A 27410-nucleotide genomic window follows, 5' to 3' on the forward strand; every position below is an offset into this window, starting at 1 on the left:
GTGTACATCTAGATAAATATATTGGGGACAACATGTAAGGTCATGTTCAGAGGAGCAAACAATACCTCACAAAGTTTATGGTAACAACAGATTTCTGATGGGCACAGCTTATACTTAAATCTAAGGAAATCAAAGGTGAGTAACGAAGTACCATCATAGATTTGTCCCACCTTCCAAATACCCATCGATTGCCAAGAGAGCCATGACAGGGTTTGGTTATTGCATTGAATCGCTGGGTTTTTTCCAAATTGAGGACACTGAGCTCAGAAGATATTTGACTCCAGAGCTTTCACAACATTTTTTACAATCTTTCAAAACATATCTCGCAAATTGGGGGGGGTTTAACCAGCAACCAACTTTTTCTCCATACTAAGGAGAGAATCCAAGGGGGTTGGATGCACAGAGGCCCTCTCAATATTAACCCAGTTCGGGCAACTAGCATCATCGTCCTGTAACCAAAAGTGTAGGGTGCTTAAAGTAAAGGCCCGACGGTACAAGGCAACATTTGGAAAATCAAAACCTCCCAATTTCATGAGCTTCATAAGTACGTCTCTAGGAATTTTAGATCTCCGCCTTCTCCCCACAGAAAGTTCTGAAATACTTTTATATTACGCAACAAAATATCCGTCAGGGGAAGAGGGGGCATACTGAAGACATAAAGCAATGTAGGAAGCGAGGTCATCTTAATTGCGTTGACCTTTGCCCACAACATCAGGTTCAGCCTTCCCCACTTCAGCTTAATTTGGATATTATGCACTAAGACGCTATTTATATCTCTGGAAATATGAATACCCAGATATTTAAATCCATTCTCCGCCCAAACATCCTGATCAACTCCAAGAAGACCTCTATGACATGTTGGCGAGATTGGAAAGATCATTGATTTTGAAACATTAACTTCATAATTTGACACTCGACCGAATGCCTGTAAAGTCGAGAGCAGTTCCCGAAATGAATGTTCCGGATCCCAGAGAAGGTCATCTCCACATAGCAGGATCTTGTAGATACAGCCATTTATCCGGATGCCCTTAATTTCAGCATTTTACCTAATGATTGCCAAGGGTTCAATAAAGAGGTCATAAAAGAGTGGGGCAGGGGGCAACCCTGTCGTGTACCCAGGCGGATAGAGAAACTCTCTGATGGACAGCCATTTACTAATACCTTTGCTTCTGTGTCTCTATGCATTGAAGAGCTTCAGAATTCGTGATCCACAACCCACTTTCATCAATACTTGTCAGAGGAATGCCCAACTGACTCTGTCAAATGCCTTCTCAGCGACAATACTGATTGCAGCGTATGGGTCCAGCGAGGTACTTCTGAGGTGTATTACATCCAATAATTCCCTTAGGTTATCAAAACTATTTCTACCATATACGAAACCCGTTTGATTTTGGTGAATTAGTTTCGGCAGTATCGGATTAAATCGCTTTGCGTAAATCTTTGCTAGAAGTTTGACGCCTGCATTTAGTAAGGATATTGGTCTATAATTCCGGGTTTAGGTATCACAGATATCACTGCACTTCTCATTGAGTCAGCCACTTGTTCAGAATTGATAATCTCAGTAAAAAGCTCTACCAAAATAGGAGCAAGAAATGAACTAAAAGCAGTATAGAATTCAATTGGGAAACCATCTGGTCCTGAACACTTACCAGGTGACATTAACCCCATACAGTCAGTGACTTCCTGCATTGAAATTGCACCATCTAAACAAACTAGATTGGCAGTTAATGTCGGGATATCAATAAACTCAATAAACTCTATTATCTCATCAGTCACTGCCTCATTTTCGCAATATAGTGACGCATAACATTTTCCAAATGCGCCACAACATGCTTTTTCTTTCTCAACAGTTGCCCGTCACTTTCTGAAACAAAAGCACTTGCCTTCCCTTATCTCTACCTTTCAATCTATTGGCTAACAAAGCCCCTGATCTATCCCCACACTCCCAAAATGTCTGTCTTGTGTAAAACAAGTCTTTTTCAGCCTTAGCTTGTATCACTTTATCAAGGGCCGTTTCACATCCAGCATATCAGAAAGGTTGGTCGTTGAAGGGCAGGCCGTATGAACAAGCACCGACTATTTATAAATAGTTTCCAGGTGTAAGAGTTCTGCCTCATTCGTCATTTTTTTGTATGAGGCATAACTAATTATCCTACCCCGCAAGAATGCCTTTAACGCATCCCAAAGTGTGGACAGTCTATCAATTTTTCCAGCATTTTCTTCAATGAAAAAGGAAATTTCAATCTCGATTTGTTTATTAAAATCTTTCTGTTAGCAATCCAGCGTTGAATCTCCGTTGCCTATTAGGTTTTCTACCTTCTGAAGAGCAATCGGATTTTAAACTCATGCAAGCATGATTAGAGATTATATCACCACCCATTTCAGATTCAGTCACATCACCAAATTTCTGCTTACCAGGAATGAATCCATTCGAAACGAAGTATTATTGCAGCCGAATAGAAACTATATTGTTTTTTTATGGGGGTTCAATTTTCACCAAATATCATGCATGTGCCGCGACTGCATGAATTGCATGAGACCTTTTCTAGCCCTTTCTTCCCCATGAGAACACAACATTTCAGATGTATCCAAGATTTTATCTAGGATGGTGTTAGTCACCTCTGAGAAGTATAGACCCATTACCCATATCCTGGAGCACATCATACAGCTTTCCAAAAAACTCAAGTTTGGGCTACATTGGGCGCATATACACTCAAAATTATTAAGTATCTATTTTCCACTAACAGTTTAAGTGCCAGAAATCATCCGTCCGAATCAATGCTGATGTAATTCAAGTTGGACTGAAGATGTACACAAATATACAATTATTTATTATGCCTTTTGAATACACATATGCAAGTATTGTCACATTACTACTTGTATACTTATATATATTTGCTATTTGAGGCTTCTGCTAACTGAACACCAACATTTTGCCTTTAAAACAGTTAGGCAAATAGAAGCACTACTTTAAGATGATCTGTATGCTAAAGCAAGTGAAGAAGAGGCCAAATAGCAATTTAGAACCAGTTGGAGACCGGTAGGTAAATTGGTAGAAAATAGTTGAAACACCCACATTATAAACTGATTTCAGGTTCCTTAATCAGTCCTGACCTGCAGGAGTTTGGACTTGGTGCCCAAAAGTCACCAGTTCCACAAGGTTCACTTTGCAGAGAGTCGGGAGCGTTTACTATGTGATTTGAGGACAAGAGTTTGCAAAGCCAATGGTTGCAGGTGTTCCAGAAACATGAAAATAAGGTAAGTAAAGTTCTTACAAGTTCTTCTCCCAAACCTACCACTCCAGGGCAAGCCCAGGGAGTAAAGGGTGATCCTTGACCAGACCATCATCCAATTTAGCTAGGCAAGGGAGAGGTAGGGTTAGGACTTCATAACCATAGAACCTTATGGCAGAAGGGGCGTAGGAATAGATATGCAAACTCGCCCCCGCCCTTACTCTGATTTCTTCAGCAATTACTTCAGGGTGTCCTGGATCTGCTGGGCCCACTTCTGGACTGTCTGGTCAAAGGCGGTCCATGGGTGTGGATGTAGAGGGCACTTTCTGCATCTTGATTGGGTTCGGCTTGTCAGCAGTCACAGGCTCTGATGAGACTGTACTGAAGACTGAACAGCTGGACATCCTTGGCACTGCAGGATGAAGATCTCAACTGAGCAGGCGAATGTAGTGGACCTCCAGGACATGAAGCAGGGTTGCAGCGGTGGTCACCTCAGTCAGGTGATGTCTGGCATTCCTCATGGGGAGAACAAAGGAACAGGCCCTGCACAGCTTCTTTTTTGGGCAGCAAGGCAGAAAATGCAGGGAAATGTCTCTTCTCGACGACCTGCAAAATTCCAAGGCTGAACTCTGAACGGCGACTGGTGCAGCGAATTAGCTCAAGAGAGCTGGTCAGTCCACCGGGCAGTCCAAGGTCACTTCCAAAGGCTCAGCAGGCATGGGTCTGCAAGCAGGGGGTCTCGATAGGTTGCTCTCACTGCTCTAGGGTTCGAAGCACTGATCAGGGCCTGCTGGAGACCTGTCCAGTGGAGCAGGGCTTCACCAGGATTTGGCTGGAGGCAATGCTAGTTGGCTGCAATGGTCATCCTCCGGTCATCAGTGGGCGGTGCTTCTTGGCAGGGGTCTTGGCTCTAATGGTGATCTGTCGAATGTCTGCAGGAGTCCTGCTTTAATTCAGGTTTTGGGCTGGGGTCGCCCCCAAATCTATTAATGGCAAGGCTCTGTACCATTCTAATTAGCAGTGGCTACGCAATCCTGGACAGACTCTGGCCAACACATCTGCCTAGCAAGTCACGCTTTGCCTTGGATGTGGACTGGTTCCAGAAAGATCCAACTTCCACATCCAAGCACACACGCTGCCACTTGCCTAAGAAAGCAGAGGATTTTCCCCCGGGATAGGGCTTCCTACATACAGCCATTCCAAATCAGAGAGGGAAAGAAGACTACGACACAAAATGACCAAAGGACGGGCAAACATCTTGGTGCACGGCCATTTTAGAGTATATGGTACTTTAAATGACATTCTGCTGTAAAATTCAAAAGTGCATGCGAGAAAAGTTACAAACACGGAAGAAAAATATCCCCTGCCACCAGCCCATCCTGTACACATTATGTCTGCAACAGTAAAGTTATAAAAGAAAAGGGTAAAGGGACAAAAAGCATCTCATCTGTACCTCATAGTAAGGTGATGTGTGCAGTTTAGAAATAACAAGAATTCCACTAAGGGAAACTGGGTCTCCCCATATTGATAGTCTTAGGGATGGATCAGTCTCCCAATAAAGTTTGCAAAAGCAAGGGAAGGAAATCTGTGGCCTCTACTTAAATCCAGAAAGTCTGGTCAGGATGCAGACAATAGCAAAAAGATAGGATGTCCCATTGAACTCTATGGGGGGAAAGCTGAAAGAAGAAAACCTTTTTTAACGGTCCTTAAGGAGGGATTTTACCCATTCCAAGTCAATGCTAGTAATGCTATGTGTTTCTTTGTATATTGTGAGTTTGTTGTCTGAAAGCTGTTTTTCTGAGGGTTGTTCTAGGCTTGGAGCTTGCACACACATGGGAGCAGTTATTTCTGTGATGGGTTTTCTTAGTCAGGTGATGCCTTTGCAGCTCTGAGTACCTGGCATTTGTGCTGGTGCTAAAACCACAGATTGAGACTGATCCAGTGTTAAACCTATTTGCTGTCATGGAAATATGGGGGAATCCATCTTACCCGAGCACTGTACTTGAAACCTACAGCTCTTTGGTAGAATTTACATTAAACATATGTTTTGAAAATGTGAAGATGAACCTGACGAGTACAGTGTTCCCATGGCTGTCCTTTATCCCCCATTTCGCCCCTCTCGCCATGTTTCTTGTTATTCACTTTCTGCCCCCTTCTCTTGCTGCTCTTCTGTGCCTTTTCTCGTAGTCCTGGGTTTTGTGTTTTTTTCTTTCCCCCTCTGCATCCTTGCTGTTACTGTGTTCTCCCAGTTTGTCTCCCATGGCAATGCCCCGCCCCACAGCATTTGGCATGTTTCAGTTGTTCTCCATAGCTTTCCCCCCCATCTAGATTTACAAAGCCTCTTGTATCTCCTTCTGTCACCCCATCTGGTCTTTTCTCTCAGCGCCTCGCTCCTCTCTCTCACTACCTCCCACCCCTCACTGTTAGTCTATTTGTTTAACTTCTCATCTCTGCTCCTTGCTTTTTTTCTCTTCTCTCTGGATGTATTACTCCCTCTGTTTGCCATCTCCTTCCTCTACTTTGCACTCCCCTCTCTCGTCTCCCTAACTGTTCATATTCCTTCCTCCACCTCCGCTCTCACTTTCCAACTCGCGTATATCTCTCCTTGACACAAAACCCTACATTTCTTTTCCTCCCCCTCTTCTCCATTCTCTTTCTCCATCCCTCTGCCCTGCCTGCTCCTCCACCCCCTTTCCCGCTGCTTCTTCTACGGTGTCTCTGGCTCTCGCTCTTTCCCACTCTCTCATAGGACCGTTTGGACTTTTTCTCTGTGTGCTTCCTCAGAATGTGCCCTCTTCTATTCCACAGCTGGAGCGCTCTTTCAAGTTCATGCGCGAGGCCGAGGACCAACTGAAAGCCATCCCCCAGTTCTGTTTCCCTGATGTCAAGGACTGGAGGCCTGTGGACCAGTTTACCAGGTACCACGCCAGCCTGTGCAGCTGCCTGTATGGCTCCTCATCCTTCATTGCACCCATCAGAGTCTTGAATGCGTGCTATGTGCAAAATATGTGAGCTCTTTTATGTGTGCCTGGTTTCGTGTAGCCGACCTGTGCATATAGCCGATGGCTGTATTTCCTATGGACTGGTTTCTGTGGTCACAAAAGTGATGGGTGGAAAGTTTTGAATGAATCTGAACCACTGGCATTACTCTGGGCAACCTTCCACACCACCGTTTTTTAGCCCGTCTGCACCATTACAAAAGCGGTCCAGCCATATGCAAATCAGTCAGGTACTGCCACAAATGGTAGCAGCCCAGCCCGAACTGCTAGGCCAGGTCCCCTCAGCATGGAAACACAAGCAACCCCAGACATGTTTCGGCCTTGTTGCGCCTCCTCAGTGAGGTGCAGCTTGGTTCCCTATGGTGCAGCGAGCAAGGGTCCCACGTCTGGGCATGTCTTTGGTCGTGCAGAAGGGATGTGACCTAGCAGTTCGGGCTGGACTGCCCCTTTTGGGGTGGGAGCAAACCTGATTTGCAAATGGTTTTTCCCCTTCTGTAATGGCTTGGCAGGCGAAGTACGATTGTCTGGAAGGTTGCCCAGAGCAACGCCGGTGGTTAAGATTCAGTCTAAACCTTCCAGCCATCACCTCTTTGTTTTTGCTGGTTTCTGTGGTCCCCAATGCTAAAACATTTGGTCAGGGGAGAGTCCGTCTATGTGGGGAGCCTGCAACACTCAGGCATGCTTATGCTGTCTACCAGCCCCTTTTATTTTCAGTGCACGCCCCCTGAAGTGGGTGAGCACCAGGCCATTTACACGGAGTTGTCTCAAGATGACACCAGTTGCGGCCTAATGGTGGTAGTGCAATACTTCCCTCTTGCTCTGCTTCGCCCCTGTTTGTGTGTATTGTAGAATGTGCGTAGTTGGTTGGATCTTTGTTTTTTGTCGGTTCATGTCAGGTGTGATGCAGTGCGTCATTTCATTTTCTTTGCTAGGTGTTTTAGTCCATTATTAGTTGTATTTTCTGTAAGCATACTACTAGCGCCTTTTACAGCACTTGAGTAGGCTGGAATTAGATTTGCAATTCCCAGCAACAGCATCACACGCTTTTAAGCTTGCAACTGAATATCTGGAGAGCATTCATGGGAGAAAAGGGGGTTCTGAAGAAAGTAGTAAGGTAGCGGAAATGCCCAGTCGCCTCATGCTCCTCTCCTTTAGTTCGTGCAAGGTTACTCTCTGACCAAGTGGCACATTTTCGGCTGGATGATGGGACAAGGGTGGCCATGGGGGCCGGGTGCCACCACCCATTCTGTGTTGTAGGGTGTGGAGAAGGTTGACTGAAGATTCCCCTGGGGTCCCCAGCCCATCACCAACCTTGGAAAAAGTGCTAGGTCACTGAGACGGAGAAGGCACGGACCATGTAAGGGATGGGGGCCACAAGAGCCATGATCTTTAGGACCAGGATGAGACCCCAGACCCAAGTAGAAGAGGAGAACCTGAAGAGGTTGAAAGAGATGCCCAATAATCCTGGAAGAAGGAGGCGGGGGACCCAACTCGGGGACTGTGAAGATGGATTTTCAGAACCAGCACTGCAGGAGAGTTTTGGGGCGCTCCCTCTAACCCCCAGACCTCATCTTTTGGATTAACTGGGTAATTGGCACTTGGGTCTAGCCAAACCCTGTCAAGGTAAGCATGGGCTGAGCAGTAAGGCAGACTTCTGGAGATATAGGGTTGGTGCAATAGTACAGTTAACAACACAAAGAAGAACTCTAATAGATCCAGCAACACAGGACTTTACATCTCTATTCAGGTAAAATAAAATATAAGTATCTGTTAGGAAAGCCTTTTCTTTTTGCAGCTTTCCATCCACATCATTGCGAAACCACGCTTTCTGCTATTGTGCTCAACCTTTCTTGACTTTTGGAGGGTAAGTGACGCCCTTTTTGCTTCACTTACCTTGCTAAACACATCTGTTTTGGGCTACCGATCAGCCCCTATGGCTATCAAGAACAATGCTCCTTATAGTAGCATTCTGTTTGTTTCCCTGCACCCATTTCCTTCTGTGAAGTGTGGTAGAGACACTTTGTGTCTCTATAATTTTGTTTTTGGCAATAGTGTGATTGCTTGCCTATGTCCAGGATGGGCTGACGGCAACTGATAATTTTTTGCTATTTTCTTTTCTATAGTCTTGTGCCGTTTTGTATTTGGCCATATAATGCCCTTTAACATGCACTCCAAAATGGCTGTTCCATAAGACTTTTGCCCGCCCTTTGGCCATCTTGTAGTTTGACCTTCTTCCTGCTCTAGGTGGGCCAGAGTTTCCATGTATGGTAAGCCTTTTCCCCGGAAAGCTCCATCAATCACGGGCTAAGTGGTGGTCTGTTTGTGTGGCAGGATGTGGGGGCTAGGTCCGTCGGACAGATGCAGTGGCCAGGATTGGACATGCTCAGTGCTCGGTTGCTTCCCAGTTAGGTTTGTGCCTTTTAAACCCAAATGCAAATAAAAATACTCAGCAGGATGGGTTGGCCTCATTAACAAGTGAGCTTTTGGCCTGACCACAATAGTGTGTAAAACCTTTGGTGGTCTAGGTTGGCTTCCCGGAACCCCATACCAGTGCTAGTTCTGAAAAACGCCCTAATAGTGACCAATGCCTGAACTGACTAGTAGTTGAGAACACAGATGTAGCCTGCTAGGCCTACTGCTAAGCCACACAACTACCCTAAGAGAAAATGGTGCAAGAAGGAAAGAATAGGATGGAATAGGCAGTGAGAAGTGATGTAAAGGGGTTCCTTTACGGGTCTTTCGAATACCAAAGTGTTACCCATTGCTCACTGTGGTCTGAATGCAGCAGAGCCTGCCCTCACCTGCCCCTCCCTCTCATTATGTGCTGCCTCACCTCAGTCTTTCATAGTGGCCACTGTGCGGCTGGTTCCCCATTGTGACTTCAGGGTGTATATCCCTCACCAAGGTTCAAAGCATTCTTCCGCCTGGATATCATGTTTTGTATTGGTCTCAGCCTTGTACCCAAGCCAGTGTCATTTTGTAGAAGGCAACTACGAAACAGGTAACAAGCTCATTTACCAAACTACTGCTTTAACTAAGACGTGCAAAAAAGGATTGGATATATGGAAAGCAGTTGAGTATAAAACAGAAAATCTGCAATGTTATGCCTTATACAATTCCACACGGCTCCACCAATCTGCACCAAATGTTGCATACTTACTACCAGTTAGGACCCTCCGGACATTACTTGCTACATGACAATTGGACACCCCACTCCTTTCCCTGGATTTCAGCCCCTTCACCCATGAGACAGTTGCCTGTAATTAGCGAAACATAAATGTGGTCGTAGAAGGGTTGGGCAAAGCTCCTTTTAAGCATCTCAACGCGAGGAATAAAACTCAAGGACCTTGAAACACTGTTTCTGAGATATTTGCACTGCAACGCACTGTACCACGCCAAGGTGAGGTGGCCGGTGGGTAGAGCGCAAAGAACGTCCCAGTATTCTGCAGCACGTCAACTCTCGCCTCCCCTGCACGTCGTCTTTGGGTATGTCCGCCAGCCACACTCACCCATTCTCAGTGCAGTTTACTTCAGAGTGCAAAGCACATTAAGCAATAAGCGTATCGTCCGCCAGCCACACCCACCCATTCTCAGTGCAGTTTACTTCAGAGTGCAAAGCACATTAAGCAATAAGCGTATCTGAACAGCGACCTACAGGATCAGCGATTTACAACAATTGATGCAAGGGTTATAATGTCCGTCTACAGACCCTGTGCCGACTACAGGTACTTTTTGCTTGTGGGTGTATATAATGGTGCGAGAGAAACATTTTCCATCGGCCCGTGTCCACTTTAGTGTATGTACTACGGTTGGAGCATGCAAAGTACTCCATTACGTGCACGAGAAAGCCACGCAGTCCTGTTTTTTCTTGGAACTCTGGGATTTCATTTTCTTTTCCATAATATATCTACGGCTACTAACCCCAGAATTTGCAGGGAAAAATGGGACTGAATGGCTTGCTCATACATGGAATGAGGACACTTGAGAGCTTCGCTATACCAATTTAAAGAAACTCCACGCTGAACTCTGGAGGACATTAACCCTACAGCCTATCTCCTATTAATGCCTCATAGCTAGTGCCTAGAAACAGCGGAACCAAAGTTGCAAAGGTGCTTGGCGTGGTGAGATTTAAGGTCTCGGTTGTGTGCCTAGAAAGTGTTTGCGACTCTAGTGTGTCTGCCTATTGATTGTGAGGCTCATCTTGCTTTCTGCCTCTGTCTTCCTTGCAGCAAATCGTTTTTCATGGTCCCCTGTGTGTGCTCTGGAATGAAGCGTCTGCATCGTCATCATTGCGTGGCTGTCGGTACTAGGGGAGTGCTTCTTACCTGTCATTTTTCTTCCTTGCAGTGAAACCTTCTCGTTTGTCCTGACTGGTGAGGATGGCAGCCGGCGTTTTGGATACTGCCGACGCCTCTTGGTAAATATTATCATGGTACTTGGGTCTGTGGTGTCCTTCCAACCTCCAGCATTATGTGGAGTCCTTTCATCTGGGGCACAGTGCAGAGATGAGCATGCTATGGAAGAGCGTAATGGAATAGAGGGGTCACTTGGGGAACACCTGATGCGTGGTGGTGGTGGTGGTGGTTGGGTTGATTAGAGGAGACTGGGATGGCCACTTGACTTAAAAGGCCCCTTGTTGGATTGGGAGACCCCTGAAAATGAGGGTGTACACGCTGACCATGAAAATAGTTTTGGGGTGTAGGAAATAGTTTTGGCATTGCTGGCGGAGAGTGGTGAAGGGTGAAAAGGATCACATGAGGGGTGATGATATAGACAGACGGCAGCTGAGGGTCTTGTCCATTGTTCAGCCTATCAGTTTCCAGAGTCCTGGAAACCTTCATTTCACCGATCAAAAAGGACATTGTGTAGGCCTCAGGCCAGTTTTATACTGATGGGATGATTTCCAAAACCCTTTATGCCAGGTCAATGGCTGATGGTACCAAGTATCAGGAATGCATAGATAGAAGCATTTAATACTACCACAAATATCGAGAATGGGAATTATGCAGTCTTTAATGTTGTGCTGCCTCCATTCCACCTGCAATATTAATCAGAAAGCCCTGATTGGGCATTGCCGTAGGTGATGACAGAAATTCCTAGAGCATTGATTAAAGGGCAATGCGCTGCCTGATGTGTGGAGACATTACCTATTCACATGGAATACCCGAGCAACATAATCTGCAAGATCAGTGATGGGTGTTAAGAAATATTTGTTTTATTTGCAGCTTTCCCACCTCTTTCTAGAAGACCGCCAGCATATCTGCGCAGTGAGGCCACCAATAGTGGCAGACGGGCGCTATACAAGACCTTTTACATTACATCTGCTAACTGTTGACCTATTTTTGGTCTGTGGAGGTCTTACTAACCTCACTTGCTTAGCTCATTTTGTTTTGGGGGCCCTGTTTAGTTCTTAAGGATACACTATTGCTGCAGACCCAGTCCCCCACTAATGTCTGCTGTACAGTACTCCTATCTCCCTGTGAACAGTCATGCTATCACATGCCTTGTAAATGTGCCCCAATGCTCTGCTATACACTTTCCCAAATACACAACTTTAATTTGAAATGGGTACGTGTGATGGCACCAGATGACCAAGGAGCCAATGGTAGCTGTTGGTGTAATGTCAAACCGCTCACGCTCTCCTAGGCTATAACAAGGAGCTAAAAAGCTTTAAACTCCCAACAGTTTTGAACCCTGCCTTTTAACATAATCTCTTCTCAGATTGTTGTATCTGGACGTTTGGACATTGCCCACCTAGCTCTATCAACCTATCTATCTCAAGTTGCTTCAGCATGTTGAACTACCCTATAAACAGGGCTTCAATCGCTGTTAATTTTTGCAGCTTCAGGTATGCGGCTGTCCATGGATCAGACTGTGCAGTGACAGTGTCGCCAGGTCTAGCTAGCTCTTATCGTAACCTTTTTCTTTTTTTTTACACCATCGTTTGAAGTTCACTCAAGCTCCAAGCAAGGCCATTCTCCACTCCACACATTCTCTCTTAATGGCACCAATGCCACTTTAATGTATTTTGTAGTAGTGTACCATCCGGCTCAGGTAAGAAACAAGCTCAAAGTAAGTACAATAATACTGCTGCTTTATTGCAGTTGGTTCTCCAAGCACATGGGATAGTTATTTAAGAACTGCCTTGACCAACTTAAGGGGAAGTGTCAGAGAAAACCATCATGAGAATAGGGGTTAGTATAAGACCCCCAGGACAGAGAGAAATATTGTGATTGGAAAAGGGGAGGAACTCACAAAGAGGAAATGGTACCATTGCCCTACAACTAGAGAGAGAGTCAAAAAGACTTTGTAAATCATCTCCTTCATGACAGTACTTGGCATGCTAGTGTTTGTACAATGAGCTGAATAGAGAAATATGGGTCTGGGACCCACGAACAAAGAAGGCAAGAGAGAATGACCCTCTTCCTAATGGCAGTACATGGCAAGTCAGAGGGCCAAGTGGGCTATACTGGAGAAACCTGGGCCAAGATCCTACTTGTGCATGAACTGTTGGGAAAGAAAGAAAAGTGTGAAACGAGGATCACCAGGGGAAGGGAGCCATTCACCCTTGGTACCGCTGAGTGTGAAGTGACTGTGAAACCAAGATACCAGGAGACTGTAGTCATTCTCCTGGTAGTGCTACATCTAAAAGAAACGGAACAACTAATCAAGAGATCTGGGGAAGGGAGGAACTCCCCCTGGCTATGTGTGAGAAACCTGGTGAATGGAGCCTCTCTCCTGGAAGTTGAATCCAACTTCCCGCTCCAGAAACTAGAAAAGAAAGTCACAGCAATTATGAATACTCTGCCGGATGCCGGCGAAGTATTCATAATTGCCTGGACTTCACTATAAGAAAAGGGGCAGCAATTATAAATACAATGTTGTTGGATTTTGCAGTGGTTTTCTTTTTAAGTTTCCCGGGCTCCCCCGGGCCGGAGGAGCGCGGGAAACTTAAAAAGAAAAACGAGGAAATCATAAATACAACCACTTTCTATTTATAAATGCTGTTACTTTCGATTTCAGTCTCCTGAGCTCCTCCAGCTCAGAGGAGCCCCAGAGACTCCAAGCGAAAGCCACTGCTATCATGAATATAACAACGTTGGGTTTATAAGTGTAGTGATTTTAGATCTAAATTAAAAAATCAAAAGCACTTACCAGCAGACAGGATCCTGACTGCATTCTCTGCTCTCCAGCAATAATGAAGCAAAAGCCAGCCAGCTGTAATAAATAAAAGCTACTAGTAGGTGGCTTTTGCTTCATTATTGCAGCGAGGGCAGAGCTTAACACAAGCACACGAGGCTCGTCCATTTCACAAAATGGATGCCTCCTAGTGCTTGAAATGTTTGAGTTTGAGCCTCATTTGCTCAAACTTTTACATAGGAACTTTGTTTAAAAATATTTTTTATATATATTTTTAATTATGTCCCATCTTTTGAGCCAATAAAATGTTAGACTTTTGGCGGTAGGCAGGTGTGTGGCTGAGTCACAGGGAAAAGGTGACTGTGTTTGGTATTGGGACATCCTAGAGATCAAGAACTGCTCCATGACGCAGTATACCAGATATCCCACGGGCCTCCATCTCATCACTCACTGCCTTGCAACCTTTTGTGCCCCATGTCACCTGAAGAATCCCATCATGGACAATAAAGTACATTAAATAGAAAAAGAGAACCTTGGGGAGTATAGAAAAGGCTGCTTCAATCCTGCAGGCATGGGGCTTTGCGCCCCCGAAAAAGGTTAGCAAGTGTACAGGCTAGGTTTGTGCCATGTTCTGCAAGTCAGTCATTTCACAAGGCAGAGAAGTTTGAAGTCCGCAATGCAATCCGACAGAGCAGAGTTTAGCAGCGCCATGGGCAGGCAACCACATCCTGGAGTCGGGTGGCCCTAAGGAAAGGGTCCTCTGACTTGGACGGTGGACACTATCATCTCGGTGCACATAGGTGAGGAGCAGAAGTGACCACACTTGGGAAATCTGTTGTGTATCAATCCAAAGCCCGACTTCTAATTAGCACCCAGCTGCCACATTCTGTCCCTAGCGAGGCTCATTCTGCTACTGGATACATTCTAAAAGGAGGTGCAATGGAGAGGTTTGTTGTTGGGAGATTGTTTGAGAGCACAGAAAGCATCAAGCACAGGGGAAGATGGAGGAGAGATTAGGGAGCGCTCAGAATGGAGAAAAGGAGAGAAAGTGGGGGTGATGAGGAGGGATACTGGTAGAAGAGACGCAGAACAAAGACGGAGTGAAACATCTTGCCAATGGGTTTACAATCACCTGCGATTGTGTTGCGGATGGAATTTCTTAGTAGTGTTACTCTACACAAGATAAATGTAAAAAAAATCATCATCAACTTGTATGGACTCACTGCTACAGGCACTCGATCTGAACTCATTAAGATTATTCAGGAATATCAATCTGAAAATACTGATGCTGAGGCAGGAGAGGTACTCTCTCCCCCTCCCACTATTGAGTTTCAACACTGCTGAGGCCCCTTTCTCCTTGGAGAGAACCACAGAGGTAGAGCTTTAGACTTGGAGATTTAAGAAAAAGGCCCATGTGGGGTCTTAGAATAAAACTACGGATTTAACCATGCAAATCTATGATGCAGAGGTTGGAGAGCGAAATGGCTCCTGACCAGATACATACAGAGCACTCAGAGCAGGAGATATCGAGTTTGGATGAGCTGAAAGTGCTTTTATATCGAACCATGTGATTGTTAGGTCAGACCCCACCAAACGCATATGGAATCCTAAAAGGGAATCTAGAATTAAAGTAGCAGAGGAAGACGAGGGACATTACTGTCTTCCCTCATTCTAGTGTTGGAAAGTTCCCTGTTATCTAGCATACGGGTGCTTGGTGTAAAGGTGTGAAGAGCACAAGGATTCCCCTGCCCAGAGAGGTGTATTTTTCCGTACTCTTGTTTTCAGTGATCACACTGCTAGCTTGAGCTGAGAGGATTTCTTAAGGGATAACAATGGGCACGAAATTGGGGGGCAGAATCTGATCAAACACCTATATTGGTGCCAGGTTCTTGTTCTGTATGATTTGAAGTTAAGGATGACTCACCCAATAGGAGGCTATAAAATTCGGTCTGCCTTCCCCCGCCTACGTTTCCTGAAGCACATGAGGGTTAATGTTAAAGGATATTTGTACTGCGCACTATCACCACCAGAGTGGTCCCCTGGTGCTCTGGCGGCTCTGAAAAAGCGAAGGGGGGGGTGAGTTAGTGGGAACGAGTGGGAAAAGTGCAAGAGAGCAGTGATGTGCTGTTGGCAGCCTCAACACGGTTAACACCGTTGGCTGGGCTTGGGTGCTTTGCGGCGTTAGCCGTCGTGTGCTGTTGTGCGAGTCTGTATGGTTTGTTTGTTGTTCCAGTGTAGTGAGGGTTGTGCGGTTTGTTGTGCTTTAGGGTTGTGGTTGTGTTTAGTTAGAGTTTGAGAGGTGTATGCAGAGGGGTGAACTTGTTAGTGGGTTGGTTATTAGCATCTTCTAAGTGTGGCAGATGCCAACATTCACAATCCTATCTAGTTCCATCCAAGCGTGGCACATGCTGACATTCACAATTCCATCTAGGCGTGGCACATGCTAACATTCACAGTTTCATCTAAGTGCAGCACTAGCCGACATTCATATTTCTATCTAGATGTGACTTAGGCGAATGTTAGCGATTCCATCCAAATGAGGCACATGCTAACATTTGCATTTCCATCTAGATGCGGCACAGGCTAATGTCTAAGATTCCCTCTAAGAGTGGCATGTGATAATTTTCACAACTCTGTTCAGGTGTCGCACATGCCGACGCTCACAGCTCAATCCAGGTGTGACACTTGCCACCATCCACAATCTTATCCAGATGCGACTCTAGCCACCGTTCACAATTCCAAACAAGCGTGGCACACGCCATCACCCACAACTCCATCCAAGTGTGGCACATGCCGAAATCCACAGTCCATCCGGATGCGGTGCATGTTGGGGAGAATTTTCATAAATGTGCTAATTCCCTTCACATTAGAGACCCCCAGCAACTTTGCTGGATTTTGAGGATTTGATATTTTTTACCTTTTTACCTGGAAAGAGTGTGAGCCTTTTTTCCCACTCTTTCATGTATTTTGTTGTGTGGTTTACTCTGGTGTTCTTTGATTGTGGAGTTTTAAGATCACTCCATAGGCATATTTTCATGTGCGTTAAACAGCACCCTCAGTGCAGTGACACAGGGATGTCTTTTTAGACTTAAAAAGATAAACTGTTTCCCAGAGAATGTAAGGTTAAATTGACTTTACTCGTTTTTTTAAATTCCTAGACCCAGCACACACTATCTTCCTATAGAGTGCTGGAGAGGTTACCTAGTATCACCTGTGTCTAGAAACTCATGTAGTGAAAGGCTACCCTTTTCTATCGAAATGGCTTCTGGCAATGGTTTTAAACGAACTACCATGATTTTTCCCGACCGCGAACAGTGGTAGCTGTTTTTCAAGATGGCGTCTTAAGTCCCTTTGTTTAAACAGGTTCCGGTCTTCTTTTATCGCCATTTCTTTTTGGAAAGGTTCTTCTAGTGTTTGTCTCTGCGTGCCAAACTAGGTTTGGTCCCTTTGTTTCTATGCCTTTGGCGGGCTTCAAGACTGAAGACCGCCTCTGGTGTCTGAGTGTCTGGGGTGGGCAGGAAGTGAGGGAGGTGCCCGAAACTCCCTGTGCTTAGTCTCCTAGGAGGCCCAAATGCACTCTGGCATGATTGGCTGGCTGACTATGCGGAAAGGACAGCCACCCTGCTGGGTGAGTGGCAGCTAGGCTGGACTGAAAGGGAGAAAACTGTTTAAAAGGTGAGTCTCTTGGACTGGAAAGCAGAGTCGACCACTGGAACGAAAGAACCAAAGACGAGCTGGAAGAGGACGGCTGATGCAACTGCTGGACTGTTGGTTTGCCCGGTAAAGCCCTGCTGCAGGTCTGAATTTCCAAGTTAATCTCGACAGAGAAGCCCCTTCAAGGACGGCTTCTTCCTTTGAGTTGGTGGGACCAATCAACTCATAAGCCACCTGGATACCATTCTCAGAGCTGGTTGGGATTAACCAGGGGGAAGGACACCAGCTTGTGAGCTTGACGACAGCAACTCGAACCGAAGATCTTCCATTTCGCCAGCTTGTTTGACCAGTCGCCGTTCAGTGCAGGAGTCCCCCGACTTCCTCCCTCTTGTCCCCACGACTGAGACTCGGGAACAGCGAGATCTGCAGGAGCTGCCAGGAACCAACGTCTTCAGCTGCATCTTTTCTTCATATTAAGGTACTGTGCCAACCAGATTGAGACAACTTACCTCTCGCGGTGAAATTCATGGAACCTTCCCAACTTGCAGGCCTAATCAGCTTGTGGCCCAACATATGATTCTTTTTTTGAACAAACTACTTCTGAGAACTTTGGCAAAGACTTTACTGTTTACTACAAGAACTGCTCTTTCGTATCCAAGACACTAGTCAATTGACTTTGGCCTAGGCCTATTGAACTGAATCAAGTCCTCTAGTGAACTGACTATTTGCACTGCCCAAGAACGTATTTGTGATCTATTCTATTAACTTGTGCCTTTTTACTCCCATTCAAAGTGACTGAAGTGCTATTTTGCTCCTATTTCAGGGGAGCCTAATTTACTCAAACATATTGGTTTGGTATTGAAGTGTATTTGTGTATGATATTAAGTTGCCTCCTTCTAGTGAATGTTTCTAAATGACTGTGTAATAAAAGTGTTTTAACAAGAAACCTTGAGTGTAAGTGTCTACTTGAACCATTGTGATTGTAAGACCTCTGTGTAACATCCTTGTACTGCTCACATTCCCTCTTGAGATAAGCCTGGCTGCTCAGCTCGCTACCACAAACTGTGTAGTACAGACTTATACCAAAGGTTGGTTTTGCTTACACCAGTAGTCCTAATTGTATGTGGTGGTCCCAGAGGATACTGCATGCAAATCTGCCTATCAGCGCAGGCCAATGTTCATAATTCCAACCAAGTGTGGCACATGCTATCATTCACAATATCATCCTAGTGTGGGACATGCCGACATAGATACTATCTAGATGCGATGCACACCAATGTCCTAGATTCCATCCAGGTGGGGCACATGCTAACAATCACACTTCTATCTAAGTGTGGGACAGGCTAACATTCATGTTTCTAACCAAGTGTGGGGATGGCAATAATCGCAACTCTATCCAGATGCGACGCAGCCTAGTGTCTAAGATTCCATGGTATTTCTCAAAATTCTTTGTAAGTGTGGGACTCGCTAACATGGTCAAATATGTCTAGGTGCGATGCAAGCCAGAAATTACAATCATGTGTCAAATAGAAATAGGCTGATGATCAGAATTCTATCTACATATGAGTGTTGTAGGTGATGTTCACCTGGTAGTCTGTTTTGGTAAGGTAATGTAGATTGGCAGGGCTTTCTGGAGTAAAGTGATTGCTTTACTCCCTACCCATGCCACACTTACTTTTTGTTGCTGTCGGTTGATGGGTGGCTTCACTGGCTTCCCCTGCAGACACTGTCTGGAGCCACCTCTGTTGGAGCCGCCCTTTGCCTCGGGGCCCTTAGCCGCAGGGGCTGCCGGACAGGGGGCTGCACTAGGGTGTCATAATGAGGGTGTAATGGGCCAATTGCATCGGGAGAGCAGTCGGTAAGGTGGGGAAAAAGACACCAGGAAGCCATGGAGGGGGGAATCCACGTTAGCAGTGCGCATAATGTGCTTTTAAGCACTAAAAAAATACTTTAGGGGGCAGACTATGGTGGAGGGGCCCAAGGCGATCTTACCTCCAGCAGGGTTTTGCCAGCAATGGCGTTGGTGCAGCATGGGCAGTAGGTCTTTAGGCCTCTGTTTTCCCTGGGTTCAATGGGCCAATCACATCGGGAGGCAGGGAAAAAACACCAGGAGGCGGGAAGCCACTGAGGGGGGAATCCGCATTCGCAGTGCGCATCATGTGCTTTTAAGCACTAAAAAAATACTTTTGGTGGCAGGCTATGGTGGTGGTGCCCAGGGCAATCCTACCTCCAGTAGGGGTTTGCCAGTTTTTGCCAGGGTGGTGGTCCATGGTTTCTGACTCTGAGAATTTGGTTATTATTAGATTTCTTTCAATTGTCTTTAGCAGGGATTGTCCTAAATTGCACCTCTCCTGAAGAAACCCACCCTAGATCCCACCATCCCCACTAACTATCGCCCAATCCACACAGTACCTTATCTCCTGAAATCCTGGACCGCACTGCCTAATTGCAAGTTCAATTACACATTGAAAACCATAATCTACTAGGTACCCGCCAATCAGGTTTTAGGTCCAGACACAGTACAGAATCCTTGAACTTAAGATCCAGCTTGAAAACGTTAGGGTTAATGGTGAGCTTGCCATCCTCCTCCTGCTAGACCTCTCTGCAGCCTTCGACCTGGTAGATCATGAAATCCTCTGCAAACACCTCACCACGACTTTCCACCTCACACCAGAAGCCACCGTATGGATCCAATCCTTCCCATCTTGCCGATCCACTAGAGTATTTGCGGGGCCCGAATCAGATGACCCATACCTGTTTCCCACTGTGTCCCACAAGGTTCCTGCCTCTCCCCCACCCTCTACAACATGTGTACGAAACCCCTGTTCGACCACCTAGACAGCCGCAACATAGCCTGCACCAATTTTGCAGATGATATGCAGGTCCTCCTCAAAATCGCCTGCAACCACAAACTAGATTCTACCAATATTAACCGCATCTTCAGCATCATACAGGCCTGGATGGCTACCCATCATCTTTGCCTGAATGTTGAAAAAACGGAGGTCCTTATTGTGGGCTCTCCACACCGCCTCAAACACCTCAGTCCTGCCTTCTCCTCCTTCTGCATCAATGGAAACACCCTCCCTGTCTCCGCCGATATCAAAACGCTAGGCGTTTACCTGGACGCAGAACTAAACATGCAAAAACATGTCAAAGCTGTCGCTTCCTCTGCAGTTTATCCTGCCAAACTTAACTTTTCCAGGAGATTCCTGACCCCTACCAACTCTCATATCCTGGCTAGAGCCATCATAGGCAGCAAACTGGACTATTGCAATGCTGTCCTAGCAGGGCCCTCAACCAAAAACATCAACTAACTCCAACTGCTCCAAAATAACACACACTGAGCAGTCTGGGGCATGAAACGCTCTGATCGCATTTCACAAATCAGACGGGAGGCTCATTGCCACCCCATCAAAGCATGTATCGAATTTAAACTCCTAACTATCACCTACCGCAACTTACAGACCACTGCCACTCCTGCCTCAGGAACCGTATCGCCAAGAAACGCAAAACACGCAATCTCCATTCCTCTACGACATTGGCCTTGTGCATACCTAGATTTGCCAGAAAGAGAGCTGGGGGGCTCCTGCTTTACTACCATCGCTCCCACCCTCTGGAACACCCTCCCTCAGCATCTCCAAGATGAACCTGCTTACGCACTCTTTAAAAAAAAAAAAAAGGAAAAACTTCACTATTCAACAAATGTGTAATTCGTACAACCTTCTGTCCACTTTGAACATGACTATCTACCCAAAATGAAATATAATGACCTTACTGTTTCCTACCATCTTGTAACGCACTATGTACAGCCTTCTAGCGCTGTGATACCTCCGGGTCTGGGTGCTGCCAACAAATAATATAAATAAAATAAATAAACTTAATACACTGGCATTTTTAAAGAAAGGTTGTAGCTTGCTTTTTTTGGGCTGTTAAGAGGTTTTTCAGAACCTAATCTGGTAAGCAGGTTCTAAAAGCCAGCTCAAAGGAGCAGCCACTTTACACTTCAGTTCTAGACCAAACGTAGCTGAGCAGTAAGGCTTAGACTCTGGAAGAGAAATGCTTGGCGTGATGTACAGTTGATGAGAGCAAAGTCTGTTAAGGAACAGAGGTCCACACTTTTAAATATAAAAATATACTATTAGACACAGACCATCAGTAAGATCAAAAACCTACTGGTATGAAGTAAAGACACTATCAAACATATGTACACCACAGTTTGTTTACACCAGAAAGGGTTACTTTAGATTACAACAGTTTTAGCAACATACACTGTAAATGTCTACAGTGAGGGAGGGAACGTTGGGAACCGATTCACAAGCCTTACAAAGGTCTGAGATACCAAAAAGAGAAGCACTTTTAGAAGTCCTTCCCCAGATGTTATAGTGCCGCCTATCAAAATCGGGTGTTCCTATCAAGCAAGTTCTTGCAAAACAGCCATTATAGAAATGTGCAAAAGGGTCTTCCAGCTATCTAGGAGGTAGACTACCAGGCCCTAGATGAACAAAGTGTGGACCCCTAACCCGTAGACAACCACCTAGGCACGGTAAAGTAGCTAGCTACCTTTCCTTAAATGATTTCCACCCAATGCAAGCCAATGGTAATGGGGTGCTTAAATAGATAAAAGGTATCTCGACTCCTGGACTCCAACTTGAGAAACCACAGAGACCCACAGGACTGGGATTTGGTGGGGTCAACAAAACTCAAAGTAAGCTTTTCTGTAGAAGTTTCATAGGCAATGGGTTTGGGGCTTGCAGCAGTGGTTGGGTCAGGCTCACAGAGAGACTCGAGTAAGCGGTTGCTTAAGATTGCTTAAATTTGGCTTCAGCAGTTCATCAGGCCCCTCCAGAGTGGCCAATGGCTTGGACTATGATTCGACTCCGGACTGGTTGAGCAGGATCTTGGGTGCAGTAGTGAAAGAGGGCAACAGCAGGTTATCCAAGTGCCAGCAGAGCTCTGAGAGAGCTGGCAAGTTTCCAGCAAGTAGGTGGGAAGGGACCCATGCAGAGCTGAATTAAAGTTCCAGTCTGGTGCAGTTGAAATGCAGACCCAGCTATTACTCTGGCCTAGAAACAGCAATGGATGCAGAGCAGGGCTTCATAGTGGTTGGTCCTCCCAGTTCCGAGGAGGAAGGCACCTGGCTAAGAGTTTTCACACGTCAATCTGAAGCCAGAGGTCTGAAATGCAGTGATTTGCTTCAGCAATGTTGGTTACAGGAGCCGTCGTAGTGTGGGTCTCTGGTGGTCCTTGGCTTCAGGTACTTGGATGTTGTGGTCTTTTGTCTCGAATGCCTCCAGACCCTCTTCGTATGGAAGGGACCTGCAACTTTTAAAAGGGTGAAGGCTGACCAATCGGGGACAGGCTTCCAGCTCACATTCTGCCCAGCAGCAGGATATAACATGGATTAAATGTGGATTGGTACCAAACAGTCTCAAAACCAAGTTTCCGGCAATTCACGCACACAAAGCACTTAACGACAGTCCGAGCCGGATTGCCATGAAAGTGCATACAAATAAAGGTGCACAGTTGTGCACTGGGAAAAGGATGAAAAACAGTTCACTGCCACAGCCTGTTCATTAGACATTCCAATAGTAACTGGGATGCTACTTGGACAAAGGTAAAATGGACACAAATGTTACCTACAGCCCCCTCCTGAATGTGACTTATGGTACACTGTAAAAATAAAGGTGAGCAATAAAGGGAAACTCACTCCCTGAACTTGTAGTGACAGGGACTGACTAGCGCACCTCATACAAAAGGAGAAAATCAGTAAGGATTCAGACCGAAAGCAGATATGTGGATGACTGTGTTCAAGTCAATGGAGGAAAGTTGCAAAAAGCAAATATTCCTAACACCTGCCAGGGGGATCTACTTCTTCCCCTGGTTAAGCCTTCCCTTTCAGAACACCAGCTGCAGGGAGTGCGAGACCGCTTCTTACGTTTGCGATCTCCATGGCAGCCCTGGAGTGCTCGGTCAGTATTCGTGTGACTGGGCATGGGTTCAGAATTTACTGTTTAGCATTCACCAGCAGTGCACATCGCTCATCACTGAAGGAGAAAATGCCACACATTAAGTGAAGTGCGCAGTAGGCTGTGCACCACTAACCCCATGTGCTGCTAAGCCATACTTCCTCCCTCATCTGTGTTGAGGCGCCTGATGCTACATCAGGCCACCAGAGAAGTTGCACTTGCCAGCAAGGTCTCCACGCCGTCCAGTAAGTGTTGCATTCCCCCATCCAGAGAGTCCTAGGGACCCGCCAAGTATCATTCAGAGCATCAAGGGGCCCAATGAACACATCTGAGGTAGGAGACTCTGCATTATCCATGTAACTGCATGTCCTGATGTTACCATATCTCATTTTCCGATAGTAATTCCACCTCAACTTCCGATACCACATTCTCCTCTGATGTTACCACCAACAACTTCTCATTTCCCCCCCCCTGCCTCCAACACCTCCTAATAACTCCTATTCCTGGCTCAGCACAACCTTCACCAACCTTGTCCAACCCACTTTGCTTGACTGGATCAGCGTGATTTTATAGTGTTTCCTTTTCTTGTTGGTCTCCTAGTAAACGTTTGCCACAAGGACTAGTAATTTGATGTCTGTAGTGTGAGGGGTCATAAATGTGAGGCGGACAACTTGATAAAGGTTTTTCACAAGAAGCCAGTTTATTAAATGAAAAGGGTGTGATAAACGCCTCACTTTCCCTAACTTAAGGTGGATTTCCCTGCCTATGAAACTAAGGCTAAAGGAAAACACTGTGTGCTCCGAGACCCCCAACCGGCCCATAGAGTCGGGGTTTGCCCAGAAGGACTTTAAGACAAGATAGCAGCACTTGTGAGATGGATGGGGGTGCAGATTAAATACTCCAACACCAAATCAATAATGACAACTCAACGGTTTAGCAAAGGGAGTCTGTTTAATGGCGAGTACAAAAAATGGGGAGTTACAAATATCAGCAGTGGCGCGATCTTCCTTCTCGCTTCAACTCAATGAACGTCATAAAAATCATAACTTTTATCTGAAAACTCATCATCATTGACGTGTAATGCTTAAAAGTTGGCATACAATTCTGTTGGTTCAGGAAAGGTAACTTTACTATAGGTACTATATCTGTATATGATAACAGAGTAAGGGGATTGGGTAAACGTGGTCAGGTGGGGCATCCAAGCCCTACCTTCAAACTAGCTACTGTAGATGTCACCAAAAGTACGACGTCTCATTGATTCTACTTACTATAGGACCCTAGATTACTTGTTCCCTTGTGATTGGGTTGGCACCAACCCCTCCCGTACTTTTCCACTTCGCTTAGCAGCATGCAGAATAATGAGGCCAGGTGCAGGGAATAAGTCTGGACCCCAGCTTTCCTTCAATTTATGTTACAGCCATTCATCACCTTAGTGGCCGTGTGTCAATTACTGCCTTGTAGTTTGGCCTTGTGTCTGCCTCTTGGTCTGAGAAAGTTAGAGGATGGTTACGATAAGGCTCCATGCGTAGGTGTGAAAGGCTTGCTTCTGTTCGCTCAGCTGGTCACGTGGTTCAGACACCGTGAATTTGCCTCTTCTTTATTTTCGCTTCACCCACCACCTGCCTTCGGCTTCTTATCTTGACCCTTCAGCAGTATATTCTGTTCTTTGCTTTGATTAATTGTAGCCACTGTTCGTCCATTTTGACAGTTACGACCTTGGTTCTCCAGGCACGATTTGCCTCTGCTGAGTTTTGTTTCTGCCGCTCTATTCTTGGTTTCGCTACATATGAAAATTTTCTCGTGTGGCCTTTTACTAACCTTTTGGTTGATTCTGCTTCTTGTGCAAAGTGGAAATATACTTATATAACGTACTTCTTTGAGGTAGATTATGTATAGTGGCGCTTGCCGCACTAGCTTTCTACTAAGCATAGCAAGCTGCACGATTTTCGTAGCCTTCTTGCGGTTCCAACCATATGTACATGTGTAAACTTGGTTGAATATCTTCATTTTTCTCATGGCTTAAGCTTCTTGCATTTGACATCGTCCTTTCACTTTAGGTTCACGATATCCTTGTCTCATGGCGTTTCGTCTCTTTACGTCATTCTCTGGTCGTCATTTCTTCTATGTGTGAGTCAGTCCAGGTTCTTGTGACGTCACCATTCGTCTTCCATTAAGACCTTTTTGGTTTCTTCAGGGACTGCATTTAGATGAACTTCATTTTGTTTTATTGGTTGATATGGCTTCCTCAAATACCTTACTGTCCATGGTTTCCTTGGTACTGGTACTTCAATAGGTGCTGTTCTTCTGATAGGTATTGGACAGAGCCGCACTGTGGCTCTCTGCTGGTTTATTTGCTCATCATAACGTCAAATATCTCGGTGTGAACGTTCCTGGTACTTCAAAATGGACTGTTGGAGTGCGGGCTATACTTGGGACCTCCTCTGCAACTCTAATATACAAGGATATCTGTCGCTCACAGATGTACGTACAAGAAAAGCAATTCAGGTTTTCATATGGCTGTTCAAGTTCAATAAAACAATACTTCGAACCAAATATCCCTGTAACCAGGATTGGATCCCCCTTCCCCAGAATTAAAGCAGAATTTCCAAATGAAAGTTCCAATGAATAAAGTTAATTCCAATAGTCCGATTCTACTTCAAAAGGTAATACACAAATGTTTCTTCCAAAAGCCAAATTACGTGTTCAACACAAAGTTCCTTCACTTCTGGATATTTTGATTAGGTGTTGTGATTGTCTTAGAAGCAAGTACAGTTAATCATACATGCAATGAATAGTTCAATAGGAATTCTCTTCTCTTGAAAAAGACAACTACTATGCACTCCTTTGGTACATACAAAAATGTTTTCGTCAGGATGGTTTTTATGCAGTTCATCAAACATATAGGTGGTGTTGCCACTTTCTTTCTGCCGTAACCTTACATCACCATAGAGTACTTCAAAGTCTTTTTCCTGGTTCACTAACCTGCCAGGACTCCCACTAATAATCCATTCCCTGGTGTACTTTGCTGCCAGGATGAATCTTCTACCACTCCCACCAGTACTCTGCAATGTATGTTACTTCATAACTTCAGTAAAGTCTTTGACTTGAAACAATAATACAATTGACAACTTCTTCTATAAGGCTGTAACACCCATTGGTGCTGTTTGTTCCAACATTGGATTGGCCACATGCAATGCAAGTTATGTTTCACTCTCCCTTGACTTTCTCTCCAAGGAGGGTAACCTAACTGCCCAGTTTGGCTTTCTACTACCACATCTGGTAACAAATAATGTGTGTCTCTCTCCAAGAAAGCGGTTTCCCCTTTTCTTTCTAATCACTTTGCTTTGGCTGAGGCAATGCTGGTTGTTATCTGGTTTGCTTATTGCCTCCTCTTGACTTTGGCCATACTGGTTAGTTTTGTACAAATACAGCATCCTGTTTACTTTGCCAATGGTTGTTTCTTGTTTTGGTTTCTCTTAGCATGTGTAGTGTATTGTGCCAAAATTGCTTTTATATCATTAGTTTGATATTCAGAAGGTAAGTAAGCAACTATCGGTTCACAACAGAGCACCCCGGGGTCACCTCTGCAAGGCCAACCCACTGGTCTCTCATTGCACATAAATCTGTACCGCTGCTGCCATTTCTTCCCTCACCAGACTTGGAGCGCCTGACCACTCTGGTTGCTGCTGAATGCCTCTTGACTTCCTCGGCAGGATTTCCCATAGCTCCTTTCGTGTCTCGGTGCTCAACAGCCACCAGAGATAGACATGCTGTGCAGCGAGCTCCTCTCTCCCACCAGGCAGCCTGCAACCATAGCGCTTCCCACTGCGCAACTTGTGCTGTCCGGGCTCCTTCTGCTTACGACCTTCTCAGCACCAGAGGCGTTGCTAGGGGTGGGGGGGTTGAAGGGCGCTATAGCCCCGGGCCTTTTGGTTGTAGCCCCAGATAGAAGCTTAGGGGCTGCAACCAAAATGCTAGTTAGTCCTGACAGTAGCATAGCCCCTGTTCTTTTCCAGTCCTAGCAACACCCCTGCTCAGCACCATTAACCGCCACAGGCACAACAGTTGTCCTGGCATTTTTGCTCTGCCCCTGCTTCACACATGGCCATGTAAAACCACTTCTACTCTGACTACTGCTATTCCCCTCCATCCTCTGTATCTGCACCTGAGGGGGATTTAAATAATACAAATTCCTGCTCGGGTGTAGATTGTTTAGGACACTGGACTGCGCATTGCAGTTCTCTGCCTCCAAGCTACTCTTCCTCGTCCCAGTACCTGTGGGATCACAGGACTTGAAGGAGTTGTGCCAAGGCTATCATTGTCTATCCATAATCTTGGATTTAAATTTTTCCCCTATAACCTTGTGCTGTGCTATTTGGTATTTCCAGCATGTGATTTCAAGGCTGGAGACACAATGG

General features: G+C 45.6%; 1 protein-coding gene across 6 annotated transcripts in view; it reads left to right on the forward strand.

Annotated features, from left to right (window-relative positions):
* DENND2A (DENN domain containing 2A) overlaps positions 1–27410 on the forward strand; it is a 420914-nt gene that overhangs the window by 285189 nt on the left and 108315 nt on the right. For all 6 annotated transcript variants that reach the window (XM_069628810.1, XM_069628811.1, XM_069628812.1 and 3 more), the window contains 2 exons: positions 6042–6151; positions 10580–10649. In XM_069628810.1, coding sequence (XP_069484911.1) covers positions 6042–6151; positions 10580–10649 — 180 coding nt within the window. The remainder of the gene's footprint in view (positions 1–6041; positions 6152–10579; positions 10650–27410) is intronic.

This window comes from Ambystoma mexicanum, chromosome 12 (genome assembly GCF_040938575.1).
Source record: "Ambystoma mexicanum isolate Mex_15411 chromosome 12, UKY_AmexF1_1, whole genome shotgun sequence".
Classification (NCBI taxonomy): Eukaryota; Metazoa; Chordata; class Amphibia; order Caudata; family Ambystomatidae; genus Ambystoma; species Ambystoma mexicanum.